Raw genomic sequence first — 26861 nt, 5'->3', positions numbered from 1 at the left:
GAATTTTCAAAATGTCCGATATAAACTTCTCCATGAAAGTACGTGGATCTGTACCTTCTTCTTTCTCAGGGATGCCGAGGATTCGGATGTTATTACGCCGACTTCTTCCTTCCAAATCCTCCACCTTTTTAGATAGAAATTTGGCCTGTCTTTCAAGGCATTCCATATCATTTTTCAATAAGGTGATTTCGTCCTCCGCGTTGGAGATTCTTTTTTCAGCCTCGTCAATTCGCCCTCCACATTTTTGTATATCAGCTTGAACAGCTCCTATTGCTGACATAATACCACCCATTTCAGTATGGAACTCTTGCTTGAACAATCGAATAGCGTTTAAAAGGTCCAAGGTAGAAGGCATTTCTGGGTTTGCAGGTTGCTTTTCTTGCTCGTGTTCATGCATAGCGTCCATCTGCCCTTCCTCCACCCCGCTTTCGTCTTGTGCCTCAGACGTAGTTTTTTGTTTGTCCTTGTTCAGTTTTTTAGGCATGTTAGCGTTCTCATATGTTCCCAAACGAACTATGTCAAAACATAAGTTCTATTTTGGATTTACAGAGAGTATTTAACGAAAAAGACAACTGAGCTCGCGAAGCACGGGTCTCCTCACTTTGCCGCCATTACCGGAAGTCAGGTTTTGAATATTTTATTTTTCTTACATTTCAGGTTCTTACATTTCAGATTTTTAATAGGCTGCAGGAACCCTGTTCAGTGTGAGTGGAGAACAGCCAAGTCTCCTCCTCTGATGAACCTCCATCTGTGCCACTGAAAACAGTTCATCTGACTGTGACTGTAAACATGTTTCCATTTGTCACTTCAGTCTTTACTCTGAAAAACAGGAAGCGAAATCACAGCTCAAACTATTTCTTTGTTTAACATTTTAAATGTTTATTTAACATTTTCAAGACTTCACGTTCAAAATACATTCAATAAAAACTTGATAAGGTAAGATTATTTATATAGCACAATTCAACAACAAGGTGATTCAAAGTGCTTTACAGAGACATTAAAAAAATAAAATAAAATGAAAAGCACGATTTAAAATGGATTAAAAAAAACAGTAGATAAAATCAGAACAGTAGATAAAATCAGTAGTTAAAATGTAAGTTTTGAAATTTAAGCTTAAAAGTGTGGATTTGGTGTTTTATTCAAATGCAGCTGAGAACAGGTGAATCTTCAACCTGGATTTAAATAAACTCAGTGTTTCAGCTGATGTGAGGCTTTCTGGGAGTTTGTTCCAGATATATGGAGCATAAAAGCTGAATGCAGCTTCTCCGTGTCTGGTTCTGACTCTGGGAACTGATAAAAGACCGGATCCAGATGACCTGAGGGATCTGGAAGGTTCATACTGGGTCAGGAGGTCACTGATAACATGAAAACAGATTTTTTCATCCAACTGCTGAAGCAAAGCAAACCACTTGACATGAACACTGAAGTAGAACAGTTTAGAAAGCTTAAAATGGAACTAGGGAACCATTTTCATTCATAGTTGCCTCATCAGATCTTTACAGGAGATTCCATCTGAACTCTGTGGAGCCTGATCTCAGGAGTTTTGAGTCTCACCCTGAAAGCAGAAGAGGATCTTTCTGTCTCTGCAGATTCACTGTGATGGGAGCGATTTCAGCCCTGAGTGATCAAGGTGATGTTTGCACAGAGCAGATAATTTAGTGAATGTTTTGGGACATTGGTAACAGTGAAACAGTTTTTTAGTAACGTGGGATCGTTTGTGTGTGGTGTATGAACTGAGATTCCTGAAGCTCTTGTCACACTGGTCACAGCTGTAGTTTCCTTCCATGTGTGTACGTTCATGCTTGTTACAATGACTTGAGCGTGAAAAGCTTTTGTCACAGTGCCTGCACTTGTATGGTTTCTCTCCTGTGTGGACACGTTTGTGTTCTTTAAGGTTGACTGCAGTGGTGAAAGATGACCCACACTGATCACAGAGGTGCTCTTTAACCCCACTGTGAATCAGTTCATGGCGTTTTAATCTACTTGGTGTGGTGAAACTTCTCCCACATTCTTTGCAGTGTTTCAGTTTGTCTCCAGTGTGTTTACGTTGATGTGTTTTTAGGTTTTTTCTATGGCTGAAAGTTTTTCCACAAAGGTCACAGAGGAAGTTTTTCCCACCACCACAGTGATGACAGGGTTGAGAACTGGATCCATCTGTGTCGCTCTGCTTCTAAACAAAGACACAGTGTAAGTTAGTCCTTCATCATTTTTATCCTGAACGTCGCCTGAAATAAAGAGCATCTCTGCAGACGTCCAATTACATTTTACTGTTTCAGTTAACACACTCAGTTTAGTGGGCTGTAAAAACTACAATACTACCATCATAATACTACATTAATACTGTCCATCCATCCATTCACTTCCGCTTATCCTTTTCAGGGTCGCAGGGGGCGCTGGAGCCTATCCCAGCTGTCATAGGGCGAGAGGCGGGGTACACCCTGGACAGGTCGCCAGTCTGTCACAGGGCCAACACACAGGGACAGACAACCATTCGCACTCACTTTCACTCGCACATTCACACCTAGTGGCAATTTGGATTATCCAATTAACCTATCCCCACAAGTTGCATGTCTTTGGACGGTGGGAGGAAGCCGGAGTACCCGGGGGGAACCCACGCAAACACGGGGAGAACATGCCAACTCCACACAGAAAGACCCCGGCCTGATGGTGGAATTGAACTCAGGACCTTCTTGCTGTGCGGCAACAGTGCTAACCACCGTGCCACCGTGCTGCATTAATACTGATACTACTAATATGTTACAATAACATCTGACTTGCACTAAAGTACTACTATCCTAATATCTGCAGGGTACCAACACAGTGCAAAACTACTAATGTAACACTGCAATAATACTAATTTAATGCTGCATTAATAACACTAACTGTGTAGTTATAACACTCAGCTGAATGGGACACAAGAAAAACACTACTACCCCCATGACACTGCAATTATAATATTAAATGAGTATTTTAACACTACTACTATACTAAAATACTATTACGTAACAACACAACTTTGTTAACCATAATAGAAGATTACTGAATGTTTGGTTTTGTACTTATTTTCATTTGTGTTTTATTTTATTCCATGTACTCCTAACAGAGGAATCAGGCTCTGTAAACAAAAGGCCTTTTATGTGGAAATAATAAAAATGTCATTATATACCAGGAAACTGCCTGAACATTAAATAACACCATCATATTAATTTTCAGCACTTTTAGTTTTTCATGATCCTGTAAACAAAAATCACAACTGAAATCACTTCATTACTTAAATCACGCTGCTGTTATTGTGTATATATTTATTTATATTTCTTCATACATTCTTATATAGTTCTATATTGTGTATTTTGTTGTACAGTTATTTTATTTTCAACTTTAATTTATATATTTTATCTTATTCTCCCAGTTAAATTTACCCTTCATTCTAATTTGTGTTGTACAGTTATTTCATTTTTAACCTTAATTTATATTTTATTCCTTCCTAGTTAAATTTACCCTTTTTAATTTTTCATATTTATTTCCTATCTTATTCATAGCCTTTTCCTATTTTGTTTTCTTTAGGTCACGAGCAGTTGTCCAAGCATTTCACTACATATCGTACTGTGTATGACTGTGTACGTGACAAATAAAATTTGAATTAGAATTTTTGAATTTGAAATGAAAATCTGAATAATGACTCAGAGCTGCTTTTCCATGCAGTAGAATTGCTAACATGCTAACACAGTTTAATGAGCAGAGTTGTTCCAAACAGTCAGGCTAAAATGACAACAATATAAATACATACCTCACAGTAACTGCACTTGTAGAGTCTCTTTCTGGTGTGGATCTGTTGGTGTTCTCTCAGGTAACGTGGAGCTTTAAAAGTCTTCTCACACAGGACGCATTTGTAAGGTCTCCCCTCAGTGTGGGTAAACATGTGGCGTTGTAACAATGTGTTGTTTGTAAACTGTTTGCCACACTGATCACAGCAGTACACTTTAACTCCAGTGTGGATGAGTTGGTGTCTTTTTAGAGCACTCTTCCAGGAAAAAGTCTTTCCACACAAGTCACAGCTGAACGGTCTCTCTCCAGTGTGGATGACCTGATGACGTTTTAGTTTAGCCTTCCCAGTAAAACCCATCCCACACTCGTCACAGGTGTGTTTTTTCTCTCCCTTTCTTCTGTGAGGTTTGTCAGCCTCCTGAGAGCGCTGACTTCTCGCTCCATGTTGGTCCTGCAGTGACAGAGATACAAACAGAGGCAGTGAGTGAAATGCAGTCGTGGAACAAACTCAACCTTCAAACTCCCTCCATTAACACTAGTTTTAAACCTGAAGGTGTAGTGTGGCACCAAACACCTTAAAGGTCTCTTATCACCACCTACTGGTAGTTCTAACACATTACATCCAACCTGGTGTTAAAAATAATTCATGACTTTTCAAACACTCTAAAATATTTTTCCTTTTTTTCTTTACTTTTACTCCCCACAGAAAAAAAGACTTTCTACTCATTGTATTTACAAAACAGATTTTTTACTTTTGGTTTGAGAAATTTGAGAGGAGTCATTTCATCACTAAGGGCATCAAACATCAAACCAATTAGAGCCTGAAAAGAAACACATGAAAGACAATCCTGATCGTGTACTAATCACCAGGGTGTGAAATATAAAAAGAGATGAAAGAGGCAAAACTGTGAGTCATAGTCAGGAGTTAAAGTGAGACGTTGTTCTTCTTTCTTTTTTGCACAGCACCTGAACAAACAGGTAATTTCAAATGCAGCGTTTCTATCAACAAACATCAGCAAACACACAAACTGTTTGTGTGCAGTTTGTCTCACAGTGTGTTGTTGGCTAAAGGTCCAGCTGCTGCACATCACAGGGAGAGAAAAGAAAGAGAGCTAACTTCACTCAGAGATGGAGAAAGATAAGACACACAGGACAGGAGAGGAAGAAGAGAGGTTAGATTTAAAGGGAAGGACTGCTCAGTGGGATTTGATCAACTGGAGATTAAAGCTTACATGTAAGTCCTCATGTGTTGACATCAGATATTGGGTCTGTACATGTGACATTATGTTTTTTCAGGTTGTGAAAGATGCTGCAAAACAATCTGAGGCAGATTAACTGTGTTATTTAAAGACTGCATGAAGATCCTCTGCAGGTTAGTGCAGGATAAACAGGTTCGTTTGCTGAACTGTGATTTAAAGTAAAGAACAGTGTGTGACTGGTGCACAGTGACTGTGGTGCTCATGTCACAGTTAGATTAAGTGTAGCAGAGATTCATTTAAACTGAAGCTCATGATGCTGACATTCATTCACTGAGTTCCACCTTCATACCAACAGTATAGTGTCTAATATAACGACAGTGTACTGTCAGTGTAGAGGATGGAAACCAGCCAGGACAGCTCATGAAACATCTGCTGACATCTGGTTGAATTCAGTTGTGTACATCCACAGAGAGGAGCAGGTCAGCTGATCACAGCCTGTACTTTAAGAAAATCTACTGGAGCTCTCAACAGAAATTATTGTGAGCTGTGATTCTTTTCCCCACGCTGAGCCACTACAGCTGATTTTAGGGTTCCCACCTGCTCAATCCCACTTTAACCTCTTCCCTGCTCATGTTCCTGTTTAGAGGCAAAGTCACCCTCTACAATGTAGGCAACAGAAAATACACACATGTTTTATTTTCCTTCATTCGGGCTGCTGTTGTGATGCTTTGAATGTGTATTTTTGGGGTGAAGAACAAAATGTTATGTCCATTTGATTATTAAATAATTTCGATGAATAAGCCTTACACATGTGCTGTGGTGTAGTCTTTCTTTGCTTGTGACTTAATAATGTTTGTAAACATAATAGTCTAAAAAAACAACATAATATGCAACACAGTCATATAACAGGTTTGGAGGATGAGAGTTTTAGACGTGACTGATTATTTGGTGAAACTGTGATACTTTCCTCACCTCCTGTGTTGAGCTCATTGTTTCCTCTGTAGTGACTCAGCTGAGTCCAGATGGCTGAAAATGTTCCTCTGCTGCTCCGTCAGACTCTTCTCCTCCTGCTGATCAGCTGGGACACAAAACAGATCTTTGTTAGGCTCCACACTGCACTGAAGAGTCAAAGTGTCTCATATGTTCATCTGACAACACAAAGTACAAATTTCACTCTGATTGCTTGTAGAAATCTTGTGAGACGTGTTGTGCTGCAAAGTGAGGAAACTCTCTCACTCACTTATACTTCAGGAGGAACTTTGTGACATTGGCTCTAATATTCTAAGCAGCCCTTTACTATGACAGGGCCAGAAAGTCCTATTTGAAGGTTTGGGAGAAGGACCATGTTAAAGGTGGATTGGGGTTTATACACTTTGTTATGATACAGGTAAGGCTGTAAGAGCCTGAGAAAATGAAAAACAACTATTTTTATAGAGCCAAAAAAAGAAAAGATTTCTAAAGGGAACATTCATTTTATTTATTGTTATTTTATTATTATTTTCCTAAAATGTGTCAAATATATATTTTCTCATCTAAATGTCCACTGAGATGTGTGCCAGGGGGCGGTAATGCTCCTTAACATTGGCTGCCAACCAGCCAATGTCACGACCACAACAACCGTGAAAATAGTTGGATTTACACTGCTGCTCAATCACAGCTGCCTGATTAATGGTTTTCATTAGCAATTTAGCAAAGTTGATGGTGGTGGTGTGTCTGTGTGAGTGAAAGACAGAGAGGGAGCGAGCGACAGATTTTCTGTTATAACCTTCATTTTATGGAGGCACAGTGTGAGCACTCGGGTCGCATCAGAGCATCGGGTGAGACCCTGCATCGTGACCTACCAACTTCTAACCCCTGCGAGTCAATCGTGCAGTTTGAAAATCGCACAGTGTATGTCCAGCTTTAGATGTACTGTCGTCCGAGACTTGCACCGCAGTGTTGGCGTTTGTTTCCCTGTTGGCCATGCTTCTTGTTGTGGTCATCTGTTGTCTTCCGGTATTTTCTCCGTAAGCGACCTTTCCTCGACCAATGAGATAAGCGGTAATCTGACTTGTCATACTCGAATTGTCATAAGTGTGCTGTCAGCTCATTGGTCACAAAGCAGGAGAGGGGCTGGGAATTATGTTTTCAAACAAAGCGTTAATTCCATTAAAAGTTATAGACTACTTTTGATTATCACTGTATTACGGGACAAAGTGCGTCCCTTATTAGCTCAATACGGGACGTGTACTTTTGTTTCTAAATACGGGACGTTTTTATTTTTTAAGGGACGGTTGGCAACCCTAGGGGTGAGTAACTCTGCTTTTAGCATGTTAGCACCCTAGCACCACTGAAGGAACAATGGACAGTTATTGAGCATTAATATGCAAATCCTCATGAACATTGAACAACAACCACTGATTAAAGCTCACTGATCAAATGCTGTGATTGCAGCGACTCCCCAACTCTCTGTGAATAGTACTCATGGAAATTGATCAGTGATCTTTGAGTAACGAGTTTTAATCAGCGGTTTCAGTGCTTTCCTTCCTGCTTTGACTGCAGCTGTGTTTGACACAGGAAGACATTTTTACATTCTTCATGATTATACTTTATTCTCTTTGGAGGAAGTGCAGCTTTAAACCTTCACATGATTCAAGTCAACCCAACAAATCAATCTGAACGATCACAGGTGGGAAAAACTTCTGTAGATAAAATAAAACCCAACATTCAATCCACAACATGATTAAAAATATGATTTCTCCAAATCACCAAGAGCTGCACATTAACCACCACAATATATTTTATTCTCTGTGCTTTCAAATATGAACACTGTTTACTTTCATCTCTGTTTCATTAGTTTTTGTTAACATCTTCCTGTGCATCACTTTACAGCAGCCAGACTCATTAAAATGAGACTTTGTAGGAGTTCACTTCCTCTCATGTGTTCATCCACAGCAGCTGGACAATAAAGTTTATTGGCTGTGTCCCAATTCACGCTTGAAGTACGCATTTTAAGTGCGGTTACGTCACCGCCACGCGACGACGGCTGTCCCAATTCGAAGTGTACTTCAAATGCATACTCCAAATGCGCCGTCGATTTCCCCAAATATCAAGCGTGGTCCGGAGCACGCTTCGTGGTCCCATATATCCCACAATTCATAGCGCGGTGGTGAGTGTGGATAATTTTGCCGCAAAATACGGCAGAAGGGAGCGGCCGAAGAGGTTTCTTTTTTATTTCCAAACTTTATTGAAATTATAAAGTGAACAGTCAGTCATTCCATCTCAGTTTGTACAGTAGACATACAAGGCAAATAAGCGTAACAATATACAGTACAATGAAATAGGAAGGATGAATAAATAAAGGACAAAAAAAAAGAAAAAAAGGGGGGGATATGTGACAGACTTCATAACAACTTTGTACTTGAAAGTTGTGACAGCTCATTCGTTAAACATTTCTGAATGAATTTCAATCAATGATAAACCTTTTTTATTGGAAGTTAATTTAAGAGAGTTTAAGTAATATTCAATTTCAATCCAAAACAAATTAAATGATGGGGTTGAGTTTTGAAACTTACATTTATGTATGTGGAATTTCCCTAATAAGATGGAGCGGCCGAAGAGTGAACTGTCAAAAGTACTGAATATGACGTCACTTATTTATGTGCGAATGTTTAATAATTAAAGTCAGTCATATATGCACAAACACAACAAGCTGAAAGTCAGTGATATATATATATATATATATATATATATATATATATATATATATATATATATATATATAATCTGACAATACTATAATATTGGCCATATTATATTTACATTACCGCAGTGAGATGACTTTAGTCTCATGAACAACATTAACTAATTGTTATTTACTAACTAATCTTAAATGACTGTTCAGCACAGAAATGAAGCCCAACAATCATGTTTTACAGTCCCGTGGTCTCAGCCTCAGATACTCAACTAATCAAAGTGATGTCATAACAAAAATGAATGACTAACAAAACATTTTTCTCCTTCATTTCTGTCAAAAAAAAGCTGTATGTAACGTGTCTCGCGGTTAGTATCATGGTTGCTAGGCAACCTGAACAGCGCGACGAAGCGTATACCGTCCCATTTCACAAGCCTCTCACTTCCGCACTTCTCGTACTTATAGTACGCACCGTACGTAGTGCGCGTACTTCAAGCGTGCAGACCCTGAATTGGGACACAGCCATTGTGACAAATACAGGCCATTTCACTTCCTCTCATGTGTTCATCCAGAGCAGCTGGACAAACTTATTGTGACCCTGATACTGCAGCAGATCGCTCTCATCCATTTCCTGTTATCACTTCAAATAGAAACGAGGCTGTAGAGGTTTGGTGCAGGCAGAAAAACAGCTGCAGGGACAATGAAAAGACTTTTCTGCTCCAACTTCTCCCAGCATGCTGAGCTAATGATTAGCTGGTGTTTTTCTCCAAACACTCTCTCACTCTTCTCTCAACGTGTTCACAATAAACTGTGAACAGACACCGAGGAGAGCAGCAGAAGACCTCATTCAGGAGCTAAACTCAACATGAACTGAACTCACAGTAAAGTTAGCTCGGTGCTTACCTTTAGATGAGCCCACAAACCGAGAGAAACTCCGCGATGAAGCTGCAACTCTTTCCAAACACAGGAAACAGATCAGGGAGCAGAGACCCACGTGGTTCACGCTGATCTCAGCCACGATCCAGGAGACAAGGGTGGGCAGATCGATGCAGATATCGATCCAAACGTTGGTACTACTTTATTCTCTTTGAATGGAAAAGCAGCTCTCTGTGCAAACACCTCCTCTCATGGAACATTCTTACTTTGTTTCGCAACCCTTCTTCTTCGTCTTCCTACAAATTGTATTTGTCGTTGTCAAACAACAAAATGGTGAATTACCGCCACCAACTGGTGTGGAGTGTGAACTGGAACGTCGACCAGCAACAATTTACTTTACTTTTAAAAACTGGAATAAGGCCTGATAACTTTCACTTCTTGAGTCCTTTTGCAGTAAATCAATAAGATTCAGTTTCATTTTTATGTTACTGAGGTTTTGGATCAGTTACCTTCTCACAGTGTAATATAACATGCTCTACAGTTTCCTCTTCTCTTTTTTGAATGCTTTGAATGGAGGTTATAATCCACCATCACTGAACTAAAATGAAACTCATATGTCGTGTCCAAATTCATGGGCTGCATCCTCCTGAGGTCGCATTTGTAGACCGATTACGTCACAGCGACGCGCCGAAGGCTGTCCAAATTCGTAGACTCCTCCGAATGCAGCCGACAAATGCGTCCTCCTTTTCCCCGAATTTGAAGGATGGGTCGGGTGTGTCCTTCGTGGCCTGCCATATCCCAGAATTCATAGCGCAGCCCAGCCAAACTCCAGTTTCCAACAATGGCGGCCGCTACTAAGTTTTAAAATTACTCATACTAATCTTTCTGGGTCACAAAATAAACTTTTAACATTTAAAGTAGTTGTGTAAACATCAAATATCTGCTCGGTTTATCAAGATATCGCATATTTGCAAAAGTGCTTCGACGTTTTCGGAGGCTTCTGCTACCCACCAGCTCGATAGCTAGCCGGGAGCTCGAGGGTTACTGATGCGGCCGAGAACGGCACAACTCCCGGCACATCATTTTCAGATCACCGCGGACTTTCGCTGCTCAGGTTAAACGTAATATATAAGTCCCTTAGACAACCTAAAAATGTTATTGTTGGGCTTTTTTCAGTGTTTTGTTTGTTCGTGAGTAAATCGGTGTGGCTGAGATTAAAGTTATTAGATTAGATTAGATAAAATAAATGTATTAATCCCCCTGGGTGGGTTCCTCCTTGGTTTTTACACAGGTGACTAAACGTCAAACAGAAAACTGATTAAACAGAAGTATGAGACAGTCGAGAATTTACGCCAGTGTCTGGTTATATTTTAGATAGCAAGGAGCAGACGGCTGAGTTTATTAAACTCCACCGAGACAGCGGTGACGCTAATCAGAAGGCTAGACCGTTCAATTTCACGGCCATTTACTTCCAGCCTACCCGACCTTCTGAGGACCCGGCCCAAGTATACCGCGAAGGCCGGGTCCTCAGGAGGATGCAGCCCATGAATTTGGACACGACCTTAATAGGAGGTAATTTTTTCTTAATGGATATTGTCATGGTCCGGGGTCCTTAGACCCAGAGTTTTGTGTTTAATATTGGTATCATCTTGTGTTTTGGGTTAATTCTTGTTTTCTTGTTCTTGGGGGTTTTGTGTTTAGTGTTTTCTATACCTACCCATGTCCTCCCCCAGTGCTCTGTTCATGTCCCTGAGTTTGTTTTTGAATTTTTCTGTTTTACTTTGAAGGTCTCAGTCTAGGTTTGTGTTCTTTTCCTGATTACCTTGTGTATTTATAGTGTGTCTATCTCTGCTTGTCGTTGGTTTGTCTGTGTATCGCTGTGTCTCTAACCCCAACATTCTCCGTGCGGTTTTCCCGTGTTCGTATGATTTCAGGTTTGTTTACTACTTTTCCCCAGTTTAGGTTATTTTGTGGTGGACCACTAGAGGGCTCCACTCACACCCAGTGTATAGGAAGCGTCTTCCGTGGGTTTTGCTGGGATTGTGTAGCGCGGTTAAAGAAGACCTCGGGGTTTCCCCGGCTGAACTGGTCCTCGGCCAGCCTCTCCGGGTCCCTGGGGAATTCTTACCTGAGAGCCCTCCCCCATGTTTCGATACCTCTTTGTTGCCTTTTCGCCCCCCAAGAGACTCATTTCCTGTTCCTGGTCCTGTGCACCACTGCCTGCCTGACACTTTTGTTCCGAGTTTGTTGGACTCTGCTCGTTTCGTTTTCGTCAGGCACGATGCCCATAGGACTCCGCTGCGTCCACCATATGACGGGCCATACAGGGTTCTTAAACCAGGCAACAAACATTTCATTTTGGACTTTGGCGGTCGGCAGGAAGTTGTCTCTGTTGACAGACTTAAGCCTGAACATGTTATGCAAGAGGATCAGGTGGTCCCGGCCCAGGCCCCTCGCCGCGGCCGCCCACCTGCCACCGGGCTGATGGATTCTGTTTTTTCCCCCAGGAGTGACCCAAAATCAACGGAGTCCAAGTCGTCTGAAGCTTTTTCTGACCGCCAGTGCCAGCCTCGCTCCTGGGCTGGGTTGCCCTCTGTCAGTTCCCCACCCCCCCAGTTCAGCCGTTCCGGCCGTTTGCTTAAGCCCCGGGTCCTGGACTAGTTCTGCTGGGTGTTCGGGGGGGGGACATGTGTGGTGGACCACTAGAGGGCTCCACTCACACCCAGTGTATAGGAAGTGTGTTCCTGTGTTTTGTGGCGCGATATGCGCAGTTGATGTTGGAGACGAATAAAGAAGGAGTGAGAACTGAGAGCTCTGTGTCGTTGTGTTTACCTCCACAATGTTTCAGTTTTCCTATCCTGCACTAAAACTCACTCGCATCTCTGCGTTGATCTGCATCTTGGGTCTTTCCTTACAACACCACACGACTGCTGCCACAGCCGTGACAATTATATTCATTTCACTTCAATTTTGATTTTATTTTTTATTAATGCATGTATGCATTTCCTTTTATATATAGCACTTATTTACAATAGCAGTTTCCAAGGTGTGTTATTGCAAGGTAAAGGTCATTTTAAACTTTGTAAAAATATTCTACTAATATCTTATATTTTAACAGGAGTGACTGGTTTTAAAAAAGGGATTTTTTACGTCTGTGTAATATTTCTTTAGTCTCTGTTACTCTGTTGTTTCTCTCCATATGTCACGGGGTAGAAAGGGACAAGTCATCTAAGTTTTTCTACTGTGCATGTTTTGCTGCGTTTTACCTTTTTAATATTTTAATATTGTACACTGGTTTATTTTTATGAGTTTTACTGCATGTTTTAATGGTATTTATTTGATGACTTGTCCTGGAAAGACTCCGCCCCTACCTGATAATAAACTGATCACACCTGCGAGAGATCCCAGAGAGGCCAATAAGAGGGCCTGGCAGACCAAAGGAAGGGGTTCGACCGAGAGGCTAGAATGACGGCCAGGAGTAAGTGGTGCCAGGCGGCGGCGGCGCCTGCAAGCCGAAGGGGCTGGTGGAGCTGGGCGTTAGGAGAGAACGGACAGTACCAGCGCACAGGGCACCAGCGCACAGGGCACCAGTGCAGAGAGTGACAGTACCAGCGGGGAGAGCGGAGACAGCACCAGCGGAAGGCACGGGACGGCTGTGTGGTTTTGCAGTTTTTAAGAAGCGGCGGGCGGAGTTGAGAGCTCTGCCCACCCGGGGTAAGTCTTTGACTTATCCCCTTTTATTGAATAAAAACTGCCGGAAGAATAGTGACTGCCGCTCCTCCCTTTCTCTAGCATATCAAGACGCGAATGCGGAAAGGAAGGAGAGGACTCCGCTGCGTTTCCCTTTTACTTCGCTGGATTTCTTAACTCCCTGGGACTTTTATGCTGTGGTGGATTCCACTGGACTTTTAATGTTGTGTTTTATTGATTTTTATTGTGTTATCCCTTGGCCAAGGTTGTTTTAATTTATCTTACATTTTTAACTATTTAAATATAATAAATTATATTTTTAATCTTACAGTTTAAATTGTGTTTCCCTTGGCGGCTCCACTGCTCTGCCCGTTTTTAGGAAGGTCTCCTTCCTTTTAAAAACTCAAAACATCTTGGAAATAAATCAGCCTTTCCGCTCCGTTACACATACTCAACCTTGTTTTTGTTTTTCCCCTATAACACACAGTTATGCATCACATATTATAAATCTGACTTTGATAAATATTTAGATCTTCACACATTTCAGGGTCCAAGTGTGGGTTGACTGAAGTGTTTGCTTTTATCCCCACAACATCCTAAACTTTTACTGTTATGTATGAGCAGAAACGAAAAACCAAAAACAACATGATATATGCAGTACTGTCTTCAGCCTCTAGGCGACATTGTTGTTCAGGAAGTATATTCTCCTCTGAATAGTTGCTAAAAGCGCTTGTCTAACCAAAGACTGTAAACAGAAGACAAAAGTTTATGAACTGTAAAACAGAACAGATACACTGAAGCCACAGTGATATTAAACATACAGCACTGACAGTGATGACAGACAACACAGGGCACTAGAGTGCGAACAATTTGGTCACAAATGCGACCAAATTTTTCAGTGGTGTGACTGTTCGGGTAACAAAAATAAAATAAAAATCTCTGCAACTCTCTGTGTGGTCAGCAACAGACACACATTATGCCCCTATCGTGGACTAAACCAATCAGAGATAGTCAGGGGCGGGACCTCTCTGATTGGCCGTGGTCCAGTTGAAAGTGCAGTTGGAAGAGAGAGGTGAGTAGCTTGAATAAAGCGATATCGATTCATTAAATCCTGAATCGACTTTTAAATATAACTGTGTTTTACCAGAAACACCAGATTCTCAGATTAAAGCTCACAAAACCATTTCAACAACCACCAACCAGCAAATGAGAGCAGGTACACGGATTCCACACAAAGACGTAAACACAGACCCGACGCATCAGAATCAGCTTCGTCTTTCTCGGCTTTCTCACCCGACGGCTCGTAGACGGACACGCTGTCGGAGCTCTGTGTTTACGTCTTTTTGCGCTGATTCTGAGCTGCAGGTTTTGTCTCTCCAACCAAAATTCACCGAGCCAGCAGCAAAAGAAGCAGCAAACTGCGCTTCACATTTGATAAATGTCATCATGAATTCCCTCTGAGCTTTGCTGTTTTGCTTCCACCACGATAAAAATCATACTTCATGCAGAGCTCTCTCTCTCTCTCTCTCTCTCTGTACTTCAAGAACAGTTTCCCGTCTCAAATCTGTTTTCTGCATTTTTCATTCGCTTATTACCCATCAGTCTACCGTTGTTTACAGCGCTGTCTTTTTCTTTTCTTTCTTTTTTTTCACTTAAATGACCTCGGACAAGAAAGCCTATTTTTTCTGCTGTTGTTCAATACAGAAGAAATTAAAACTTTTTAAAATTATGCAGAATATTGCAGAATATTTTTAAGGTTATCTGCTATAAAAAGCCAGACCAGGAAAATCTCTTTCATGTTTTTCTGTGTTTTATTCTCAGTTGCTTTGACACAAAGGCATCTGCTGTGATGTTCACAATTCTGATGAAGTCTCACATGTATCAGTACTGATAAATGATCAGAATTATAATATTTCTGACTGTCTGAGGCTAAATTGAATCGAATCAGGACTTTGAGAACCAGAATCGAATGGATTATAGAAATCAGTGATGATACCCAGCCCTAGTGAGCAGCCTAGGCACGACAGAAGTGGATGTAGCTGTAATAGGAAAAGAACTATTGATAACTTTTCTGTTAAGTTAAGGCCTGATCCTTCTGAAATTCATACCCAGTGCTCTGACACGGTGTCATCAATCTTTGAATAATGCTGAAAAAGCACAGTGTATCCAGAAAAACACATTATATGCTGCAATAAATGCACTGCCCAAGTGTCCCCTCTCCCCACTGCCTTTCAGCAGCATGCAACAGCAAACAGGTCGTCAGAGGAGCCGAGATGATGATTAAGTTTAACATTTTCTACAATATTGACAAAGCACTTTAAGCACAAGATTGTTAGTTAATAATTTAGAAATGAATATTGTCTGTATGGACTGCAATTCCCCCCCCCCCCCCCCCCCCCCCAAAAAAAAGTGCACATGTAAAACTGCGGTGTTAAGTGATGCGGTTGAAAAATTTAAGTGCGCCTTTTGTGCCGGTGCACCCATGGCAAACAGTTAGTCTAGAGCCCTGCAACATTACAGGTCAGTTTAGGTCAGTTCCAAAAACAATAATAAAACAATAACGCTATCAGGATAACTGGTGACATAAATCCAGTATGCCTCTGATGACTGGACATGAGCAGTGTTACAATTTATAAACTGATGAAAGATTTTATTACTAAAAAAATTAAGGAGTGTTTTTAAAATAAAATCTTTGTGGAAAATGAAGGTGTGGCAACAAAAATAAATATATTTGAGCAATAACTCAAGTTGTTCAAATTTGGAAGGAAGCATGATCTCTGGGTGAAGACTGTAGTAACCGGAGGATGAGAAACAATGATGGTTTAATGAGCACTGAATAACAGAGAATTCATTTGTCTTCCATACAGTTACTGGATGTAGTGTTTGTACAGCACGTTTTAAAAAATGCAAAGATAATGACTTTAAATGATCATATTAAATGGTTAATCAGTGACTTTTAAATTATAAGTTTTATTTTCATATTTAGTTGATGGAATTTGTCTTCATGTTGCAACAATCAGGAACAGCTGACAGTGAAATCTCCTTTTGAGCGGGCAGTTTGTTTAAAACCAGAGTTTATTTCAAAAATATCATTAAATGGTGGACATTTTACAGTCTGCAAACCCACCTGTAGCTCCAACCCCTCACAAAGTAAAGTGGCTTCACATAGTGGTGAAACCACATACTACAATAACACCACATCTACAGTAAAAACCTGTTAACAATGCTCAAGGGTTACTTGAGCATCCCTCAAAATTTATACCCATCCTTTGCCCTTGGGACCCAAACGGGCCCCATTTTTCACTAGGGTCACACGAGGGTTAACCTGATTGTGAAATGGTTCATACTCTGATCACATCTATATGGTTTAAGTCCAGCGTGAATAATTTATGTCTCATTACAGCTCACAATGTTGTATATGAAGAATCTGAAAAGTAATAAACTGTCAATTAGTGCAATAAAAAGTGTACAGTGATAAAAATGAATATAAAAGAAAATGCTCAAGTAAAGTATTAATCCAAACTGGAAGCTGGTTCCACAGAAGAGGGGCCTGAAAACTGAAGGCTCTGCCTCCCATTCTACTTTTAAATACTCTAGGAACAACAAGTAGGCCTGCAGAGCGAGAGCGAAGTGCTCTAATAGGCTGATATGGTACTACAAGGTCATTAAGATAAGATGGAACCTGATTATTTAAGACCTTGTATGTGAGGAGCAGGATTTTGAATTCAATTCTGGATTTAACAGGAAGCCAATGAAGGGAAGCCAAAACAGGAGAAATCTGCTCTCTCTTTCTAGTCCCTGTCAGGACTCTTGTTGCAGCATTTTGGATTAGCTGAAGGCTTTTCAGTGAGTTTTTTGGACATCCTGATAATAATGAATTACAGTAGTCCAGCCTGGAAGTAATGAATGCATGAACTATCCTTATGAGGAGCAGCTTCCTGTGCTGCTCCTCATAAGGACGCATCTTATGACATCTCAGTTTAATGTGAGAACTCATTATCGCAATTTATTCATTAAATGTTTACAATTCACCTAGACTTCACCAATTATTGTACTGAGCCTTGCAATTGGATTTTTTTTCATCAGCCTCAGCTTATAGATAAGGTAGAAAAAGCTCCTCCTCCTGCCCCTCCCTTATCTCTGGTAGGTTCCTAGCAGGTGTTTGTTTTTCCAGCTAAGCAAACAAAGAAAGAGGCGACCTTGTTTCAGTCACTCTACTCTCTCTTCCACCCTCCTCTCTACCACACCTGAAACGGTCAACTTCAACTTTTTATCATCTGCTGATCAGTTGGAAACTGTTTATGCTGGGAGCAAACATTCAGTCTTTGCCTGAGTGCTGAATCAGCCACGTCAGTGAAACCATCTCCCATCAGTAAGTCTGTGTTCCTGTAGCTGCCTCGATGATGACTTACCTGTTTCTCTCCTCTGTGCAGCAGTCCTGCCATTTTCCCATGTGAGGGAGAAATGTGTGAGAGAGCTGTGGAGGAGATTCTGTTCCTGTTTGTGAAATTAAAACTCTGGATTCATTGACAAACTTTCCAAGGACCTTGTTAATAAAGTCTGTGGATTTATCCCTGCCTGAAGATTGTGTAAATAGTTTCCATTTCATGACTCCTGCATCTGAGTCCATCCTGCCTCACTGGATATAAAAATACAACTTGTTTCAGTATCAGTTCTTCTTTTAGTGACTGTTTATGCGGATGTGTGACTTGCAGTCGGAGCATGACCCGTAACAACTGTGCCGTGTTTTTGAGGGTCTTTTCTTTTCTGTGGATGATCATTCCTGGCAGAGCAGGTGAGTTTGTTCCTGCCTTGTTTTTCATTTAAATAATGATTAAGACAATAATGTACAGTAAATGTTGCAGCACAGAGGAAAATGTGTCAAGATACAAACTTTACATTTTAAAGCTTCACAATAAGGATGATAATACATCAGTGACCAACAATGTCCAGTGACTTTTGTCACTGTGCTGTAAATATGATCACTAACATCTAACAGCTGTTACTCATGTTGACTTTGAATGAGGAAGTAAAAGGCCTGTGGATGGAGCAGGAGGGGGAGGGGAACTATTGAAAAGATGCTTCCTGTCAGTAGGTTAGGTTCAGAGTCTGTTATTCCAGTGACTTGCTCAGAGGTTAAATGAGCTTTCTGTCTGAATTTTCCAAACTCCAGGATGGACAAATTTAGTTTTCAGTAAATCTGCTTTCTGGAGCAGAGCTCTGGCCACTCTTGGACTTACTGAGACTGTGGAGTTAGTGAGAGAGGTGTGGGTGCAGGGCTTTTCTGATTTTGCATATAATTTGCATACCAGTTCATGTGGAGAAGAGAAAAAAGAACTTTTACTTTCATCACATTTTTATCTGTCCGGCCGGGGTATTCCCATGATTAGGGATGGGTATTGTTTAGGTTTTATCCGATACCAGTACCAAACCGGTACTTTTGAAACGGTGCTCGAACCGGTGGTTAAAGAATGGAGAACACACACTTTGTCAAAAAACCTCTTATGTTTAGCTGTTTTTTTTTTGTAAAAAGATAACAATGTTAGCCTTTTCTGCAGCTAGAGGGCATACAGTATATGGTATCACTCTTGGCTGGAAGCAGTGCTTAATCAATGGAAAAAAACACAAACTTTATCCAAAAACCTCTCATGTTTAGCTGTTTCCCTCTTTTTCTTTGGTCATTTTAGCCTTTTTGGCCAGGGTGAAGGGAGTATCTGCCATCAAACAAGAAGACAGCTGCATGTAGCTATGATGATGTTTGCTAGTTCACATTACATGCATTAACCCTTTAAGACCTACCATAGTACCAAGTCCTCCAGAGCTTATATTATATTTTTACATGTTGTAGTGCCATTTTTGGGAGCATTTCAAGTTGCTATACATCAATACAACCATTACAGCCCAAACTTTAATAATATGTCTGCATTAAGTGCATAGTAATTACATAAAATGCAAAAAAGTGCAATAAACTACAAAAAAATTGAAAATCATTTTTGTTTTTTAACATATATTTCTAGTTAGAGAAATTTAAGAGGCTTATCCCTCAAAACTGTGAATACAAAAAAGTTGCACAAAATAGTTTCCCACCACAGGAAATTTATTTTGAGTGTCTTCAAAGTTTTATTTTTGAAATACACCAATTTCTATACACTGCAGGAAAAACGAAAATAAATATTACAGTGCAAATTTGCAAAAAAGCAGCATATGCATCAAAATAAACTATTTCCAGCAGTGCAATATGAGTCCTAAGCATCCCAGAAACGACACAGAAAGTCATAAAGTCAAACATAACTTTTAAAAACACCAGTATAAGCTCATGAGGCCTTGGTGGTAAAAAAAAACTACATTTCCGCGAAAATGATGTCACTTCCGGTTTCGGGCAGGTCATGGCGGACATGCGATAGTTCGTGCTTTTTATGCAGTTTTTGCAAAGCTATATGTGGAAGGAAACTGTGACCTAGGACAAGCTGATGGCATAAGATGTAAGTACAACTCCTCCGGTTTCATATGCAAAAAAAATTATTGCGCTAGCTCACGTGGTTGCAGTGCTACCGGGATTTAAAAATAGTTACGCAAAACGGAGCGTGCCCGCTCTGACCGGTTTTAAAGGGTTAATGTAATAACGTGGTTAGCCTACTCAACGTAAATTACACACGAACAACATTAAGCTACTCACTCAGAGAAGAATGGCTGCTGCTGCCATCATCATCCTCATCATTTCTGCTACACTGGCAGGGCTAGGGGCCAGGACTCTCCTCTTCGGGTTTTTGGGGTATGTTGCTAACTCCGGGTTCGATAACAGGCACCACACCTGCAGTAGATGTGCACGGTGTGAGGTCTCGCAGCAAGCTATCAAATACGGTGAATTTCTCGGCTTTTTAAAAAAACGCTGAGGTGTTACCTCCTTTGCACAGTATCACCTTAAAGCACTTGTTGCAGGCTGCTGAGTTTGCATCTTTTGCTGTGAAGTACAGCCAGACTTTTGACCGCTTCACCTTGGGCATTTTTAACCTGTAGCTCTGCTCTAAAAGAACGTAGGTACCTGGGCCCGCCTACTATCCTCGGAAAGGTAAAATGATTGGCTAGAATTCAAAGTGTATGACATCTCAGGGGAAAAGAAGCACCGAAATAAAGCACCAAAATGTGCGCTGCTTTTCGGTCTGGTTACTACCGTTTATGTCAGAACCGGTACCCATCCCTACCCATGATGCATTGAGTTTTTCCTTACCAGTCACCTTTCTCACTCACTATGTGTTAATAGACCTCTCTGCATTGAGTCATATCTGTTTTTAATCTCTGTCTCTCTTCCACAGCATGTCTTTATCCTGTTTTCCTTCTCTCACCCCAACCGTTCACAGCAGATGCCCCGCCCCTCCCTGAGCGTGGTTCTGCCGGAGGTTTCTTCCTGTTAAAAGGGAGTTTTTCCTTCCCACTGTCGCCAAAGTGCTTGCTCATACGGGGTCACATGATTGTTGGGTTTATCTATTATTGTACAATCTACTGTACAATATAAAGCGCCTTGAGGCGACTGCTGTTGTGATTTGGTGCTATATAAATAAAATTGAACTGTATTAAGAGGTTGATGTGGGCTTGTGTCCTCTTACCAGATGTTTCAGATCCTGAGGCGTCCTGTGTTTTTTTGGAGAGATGTGTCTTACCGTGCAGTTTCCAGAGTGGTTCTGATGTTTTCATCCACTGGGTTCAGGGGACAGCACAAATCCGTGTCCACTCCTTCTACCACAACAAAGACCAACTTGGAGATCAGGACCAGCGTTTCAGAAACAGGACTTCTCTGTTCAAGGATCAGATCTCAGTTGGAAATGCCTCACTCCAAGTGACAGGGGTTACAATCCAGGACCAGGGCAGATACAAGTGCCACATAAGCACCATCAAAGGAAACCAGGAGTCATTTGTTAACCTGAAAGTGAATGGTATGAAAAATATGCAGTATAACTTAAAACTATAGAGTCAAGAAGGTCTCTTGTAGGCATACAGACGTTTTTAGATCTAGTCAGGTATTACACAAAAGGCTCCCTCAGACCAATATATACTCAGGACTTACATTTTGTGGATATATAATAATGGGTGGATAGTGCAGTGGGGCCACATGATGGGTGTGCATTCCGTTGAAGCCTACCTCGGAATAAGAAGAGATATGTAACTGAAACAATACTAGTTATGTCCCCTAGATTAACAAGGTCCATGTCAGTTGACATGGACAGGACACACTGAGAAAAGCTCCTGGAACATAAGGGATGAGAATACAGGGCTAGAAACAGCTCACTGATCCAGACCACACCACCAGGATCTACAGCAATGACATCAGTAACAGCTCCCTGAGGAGGCTGACGTTTAAATGTAATATGCAATAGAAGAAAAAGCTGATCACGAACAACATGCGTTGGCTATACTGAAGCATTAGTTAACTGCAAAATGGAGTCTAATTACAGCTGTGCATCATTTTATTCTGTGCAGTGACAGAATTAAAGAATCGTTCTTTTTCTTTACAGTTCACCTTTTAAGTCTGGGAAGAGTAGATAGTGGGCCTAACTTTGGCCTTCTAATAACTAAAAACAACAACTGTTATTGAATGGTGCATACACCCTTGTCCTCAAACCCCAGTTATTGGCGAATCAAGTTTCTCTTTTGTTTTACAGCTCTGGTGCGTCAAATCATTATCCAGCAGGTAGGAAACAGACTCACCTGCAGCTCAGAGGGGATCTACCCTGAACCTCAGCTCACCTGGTCCACCAGGCCTCCATCCAACATCACCACCGAGAACACAAAAGTCCAACAGATTGAACAGCAGCTTTACAACATCAGCAGTTTCCTGATATTTCCACACACTGATACAGATCTGGTCTACATCTGCACAGTCAGCACACACAGGAACAACAGGAGGGCAACTTGGAGGCAGCTGAGTAAGTATTGAGTCCAAATCCACAAACTATTTACTTCTGAAATTTTCTTTCGAGAATGCAAAAAGAACAGATTATATTTCATTATTTGGAATAACCCGTCGCAAACCAGATGGGAGCAACTATGAACCAAGATTAATGGGTTAGTTAACTGAGTTTAGCTCAAGGTCAGAGTTTACAGCACTATTGAGGTGGTTAGCACGGCTGGACACACAACATGCTATGTTCACAAATTTAATTTAACATCAGCTGGAAGGTGAGTATTTTCAAACATTGTGTTCATTTTTCCAACACATTCGGCATGTTATAAATTTTCTGCTGAAGGAAAACTTTTTATATACTCTGGTCCCTCATTTATCGCGGTAGTTACATTTTTTACAATTACTATTGATGTTTTATGGCTGTAAAACCTCTCACTGCACAAGGACACGGACCTTCAGAATAAAACAGGAAACTGTCACAGTTCTGGGTCAGTTTGACCCAGTATTTTGAGTTGTTATGTTTTGGTGTGTTTTTGCATTTTGGATTCTTTTCTTATGGTGATGATGATGATGATTATGAATCTATGTTTCAGTTATTCTTGTTTAGGGAGTTGTTCGTAGGTTTTGTGTTCTCATGTTTTTTGCACGTTTAGTTCTAGTTCCATGTGTCATTTTCTGTCTGTCTCTCAGTGTCGAGTCTGCGTCTTTGTGTGATGGTTTCTTGTTCCTGTTTTATTGTGAAGGTCTGCGTCTCATGTGAGTGTGTTCAGTTTTACCTCTGTCTCGTCTCGTTGATTACTCCCAGCTGTGTCTCCCACCTGTGTGTAATCTCCCTGTGTTTCTCTGTGTGCATTTAAGTCGCGTCTTCTGTCGTTGTAGTTGCTGGTCCGTCTGTGTATCCACCCTGCTTCATCTGTGTGTTTCCCTGCTGTCAACTGCCAGCTGTTTCTGCTCGCTCTCATTCATATTCAGGTTCGTGTTCTGTAGTCAGTTTGTTCCCAGTATAGTTTAGTCTTTGTTCCGTTCGCCTTTTGTCCATTTTTATTTTGTGTTTAATAAACCACCCTCACACCTTTACAAGTGCCTGCGTTTGGATCCTCCTTTATTTTCCACATGGCTCATCTCACTCGCCGTGACAGAAACTAACAGACACAGAGAACCAGAGAAGACACTGAACTGAACAGACAGACTCACAAGCAGACACAGTGACACCATAGACAGAGGGAACTCAGAGCAGTGGGAGCAGGCAGGCACAAAACAAAACCCTAACGAATGGCAAACGGAACCCAAAGACATAACAGAATAAACAAGAACACAGAATATTATAAAGAAACACAAAACACTGAGTCGTCAGACTCCGGACCATGACAGAACCATGTTATAGCAAGGGACCACTGTATGTAACATGCAGAACTAATGTTATGGAAGTCACACAGGAAAGTTAGGGTTTCTTTAGGATTTATTTAGTTTATAGGATAGTGTCAGATCTTAATTAACTGAAAAGCTAAATCTTTAAACTAATAAAGTTGAAAGTTTCAGAGTTTTAGTGTGCTACTGAGATCACAAAGGCTACAATAATCATCTGATGAAGAACTGCTACACTGATTGCGTCTTCAGTACTGCGCCTTGATGAGGAGAGATCAGAAACAGCTGAGCGAAACACTTTGAGGACACCTGCTCGCAGAGGAATACAAACAATGGAGGCGTTTGACCCTCATGTCAGGCTCGCTCCTCCATTACAAACTGTCAGCACTTTCTTTGGATACGTCATCAGAGCTTTGTGCACCTATATCCACACATTCCTGCTCCTAGTTTATTCCGTGTATTTATATTTCTCTTTCTCATAATGTGTTTTTTCTGTCTCTTCTCCTTGTCCTTTATGCGTTTCATGTGCTTTTCTGAATTCCTGTTTTCTTTGACTCATCCCTCTGGACTTTATGTAAGTTTTCATCAACTTTGCTAAAGGTCTAAGGAGCTTGGAAAGAAAAGCACCTGAACCTCTTTAAGTTGCTTGAACACATTTCATCTCTCATCTGAGAGGCTTCTTCAGTTCTAGGGTCAAATGTTCTAGGGTCAAACTGTGAACTGCCCTCTCTGTCCACTGTGAACGAGCATCTTTGAACAGAGGCGGTGACATAGATGTCCACTTCTTGATGCATGCTCAATCATCCAGGTAAGTAAAGCTCCAGAAGTTGATTCTGTTCATCTGGACGTAGCGTTTTATGGGAGAAACATTTCGTCACTCATACGAGTGACTTCTTAAGTCTCAGCTGACTGTGGGTTTCCCCAATCTTATAAACAGTACATTTGCATATGTACTGGAAGGAGGTGGAACATTTGGAGGACTGGTCCAGGAAAAACAATCTCTGCTTAAATGAGAAGAAGACGAAGGAGATGATCGTGGACTTCAGGAGGGGAAGACGTGCACACACACAAACCCATGCACATTGGAGGATCTGCAGTCGAAGTAGTATCCAGCTACAAGTTCCTGGGTATATACTTAGATAGCAACCTCACCCGGGAAAAAAAGGTGATCAGGAAGGCTCACCAGAGGCTCTACTTCCTGAGGAGGCTGAAGCGCTCAGTCCTCATGTCCATTTACAGATGTGTGGTGGAGAGTATTCTGTGCTCTGGCATCAACGTGTGGCATGGACACTGCACTGTGGCAGAGAGGAAAGCTCTACAGAGGGTGGTGAACGCTACACAGAGAGTTGTCAGAGGCAGCCTCGACATACACACATCCAAATGCAGGAAGAGGGCCACCTGTATGATTAAGTACCCCACTCACCCAGCAGACACACTCTTTGTCCCGCTCCCCTCAGGCAGGAGGCTGAGGAGCATCAAATGCAAAACTACCAGACTAAGAAACGGCTTCATTCCAGAAGCTGTGAGACTTCTGAATGCATAAATGGACAAGAACTGCTATTATAGCACCTTAATCACTACTGACACTTACTGACACCGTCACTTTATCAGTGCTGGTCATCATGCCCATTTGGTGCTAAAGTATTTATCTACACCTTTAATTATACATACATGCTATACCCATACTCCATACTAGTATTATGGTTGTTGCACTCTAGTTATAGTAGTATTTATAGTAATATTTATTGTATTGTTTTGTTACTTGTCATTTCATTTTATTTATTACTTATTACTTTAGATTTAATAATGAAGAAACAGAAATTTTTTTGCGTCTTTTCACTCCGGGACCGTGTGTCCATAATTTCGTTCCACCTCATATTAACATGTGATGCAAATGACAGTAAAGCTCCTTGAATCCCTGATTTCTTCCAGTTAATTTGCTTTGTTTTTGTCTTTGCTTGTGTTTTTCAGTTTCAGTTAAGGGTACCTACTCTGAAACAACAACAATTCCCTGCTCCAACTTAAACTCTTCACTAACCGATCTTGTCTGGAGATTCAACCACAGTCAAATAATCCTGAGTCGGACTGGGTCTGATGCCAGCTACACAGTCTCAGAGGAGTGGAAGCAGCATGTAAAGGATGTGTCAGAGTCAGGCAGCCTCACACTGCAGGACTTATCCTCAGATCAGGAGGGAACATACACGTGTGAAATCGGTGACGCTGTGGAGACACACATTACAAACACCTTTCTCAAGTTAGACAGTATTAAAGGTAAGTATTAAAGTTATTAACTGTAAAATCTGTGGAAAATAAAAACATTAGCAAACAAGCATCATGTGGGCTCTAGGTACTGTTGTTTTAAATGTATTTTTGTCTTCCAATCTTCAGACAACAGAGTCATTCCAGTGTGGCTTATCATTACTATAGTAGTAGTAGTACTACTAGTAGTGCTTCTAATCTGGTACTATAAAACGAAAGGTAAAATAATCTTCTCCCTTCACTTTATTAAGAATTAACTTTTGATGTATAAGCCGTGTGTACTGATGGTTTTTCTCCTTTTTCAGATCAGAAGACAGGCAAGGAGGCGAGAAATGCAAAGAGGTGAGAAGTGACTCGGATGTAAGCCGGCAGTTTTCCTTTTTCTTTTTGTATTGGAATGCACTGAAGCAAGTCAATATATACTGTCTAATTAGTCATTTGGCAGCCTTTTTCATCACTTGAATTGAAACTTCAAAAACATATAGAGTATTATTATTTTCTGCAGAATCATTTTTAAATGTAAGTGTTAAATATTTTTAAATGTTTAAAGATCTATTTCAAAACTTGGTAAGTTGCTTACAGATGCTGACTCAAAACTAATGTTGGTGTCATAAAACCTCTTGCAATGTGCTGAGTTTCACTAAATGAAGTTGAAATTTTTTCGGAAGCAGGGCTTCTGAAAAATTGTATGGCAAAGTCAAGATAAGATCAGAACAACTGTTACGAAAGATCCATTGAGTTTTTTTGATTAGTGAACAACAATACACATGAAAGGAAAAAGTTTGAGTTTGCTAAACGTTAGCACCTTTTTGCTTGCAGAGAAAATTCTGAACCAGACAGAGAAGGCCAAGGCAAAGAGATGACCACAGCAATGCTGTGAAGGCGAAACCCCCAGGAAAGGTCCAGTTCTCTAAGGACAAATTACATTTTTTTAATTAAGATAATATTGTGAAACAGTCATGTGACATGTGACTTTCTTATCATGGAGACAAGAATCTGCCAAAAGTAAAGCACTGTTGCCTGAATGCACCAGTGTTCAGTTTTTTTCCCCTCTCGTATGTCTGAAAGCATCGTCGTTCTTTCCTGTAAATTTCAAGAAGTAACAAAGCAAGACATTCACTTCTGAACCAACTGA

General features: G+C 40.8%; 1 protein-coding gene across 3 annotated transcripts; it reads right to left on the bottom strand.

Annotated features, from left to right (window-relative positions):
- Positions 1-904: 904 nt before the first annotated feature.
- LOC143420374 (uncharacterized) lies at positions 905-9794 on the bottom strand. 3 transcript variants are annotated; one of them, XM_076888419.1, is made up of 4 exons: positions 9541-9794; positions 5937-6042; positions 3788-4216; positions 905-2170 (listed from the first exon to the last, which is right to left on the bottom strand). In XM_076888419.1, the coding sequence occupies exons 2-4, from the start codon at positions 5952-5954 to the stop codon at positions 1592-1594; spliced, it is 1026 nt and encodes a 341-aa protein (XP_076744534.1). In that variant the 5' UTR covers positions 5955-6042; positions 9541-9794; the 3' UTR covers positions 905-1591. The 3 variants fall into 3 exon arrangements, with proteins under 3 accessions (XP_076744534.1, XP_076744533.1, XP_076744535.1); XM_076888418.1 differs by lacking the exon at positions 9541-9794 and having other exon boundaries at positions 5937-6391; XM_076888420.1 differs by lacking the exon at positions 9541-9794 and having other exon boundaries at positions 905-2167; positions 5937-6391.
- Positions 9795-26861: the final 17067 nt, after the last annotated feature.

The sequence above is a fragment of the Maylandia zebra genome, linkage group LG9, assembly GCF_041146795.1.
Source record: "Maylandia zebra isolate NMK-2024a linkage group LG9, Mzebra_GT3a, whole genome shotgun sequence".
Lineage (NCBI taxonomy): Eukaryota > Metazoa > Chordata > Actinopteri > Cichliformes > Cichlidae > Maylandia > Maylandia zebra.
Note: the sequence above shows the minus strand (reverse complement) of the source record. Positions and strands in the feature narration are given on the sequence as shown.

Bases quoted from the DNA above. Each gene is read 5' to 3' on its own strand.
- LOC143420374 (XM_076888419.1), bottom strand. The intron at 2,171-3,787 runs GTATGTATTTAT...GTCTTTGTTTAG, and splicing joins ACAAGTGCAGTTACTGTGAG to AAGCAGAGCGACACAGATGG.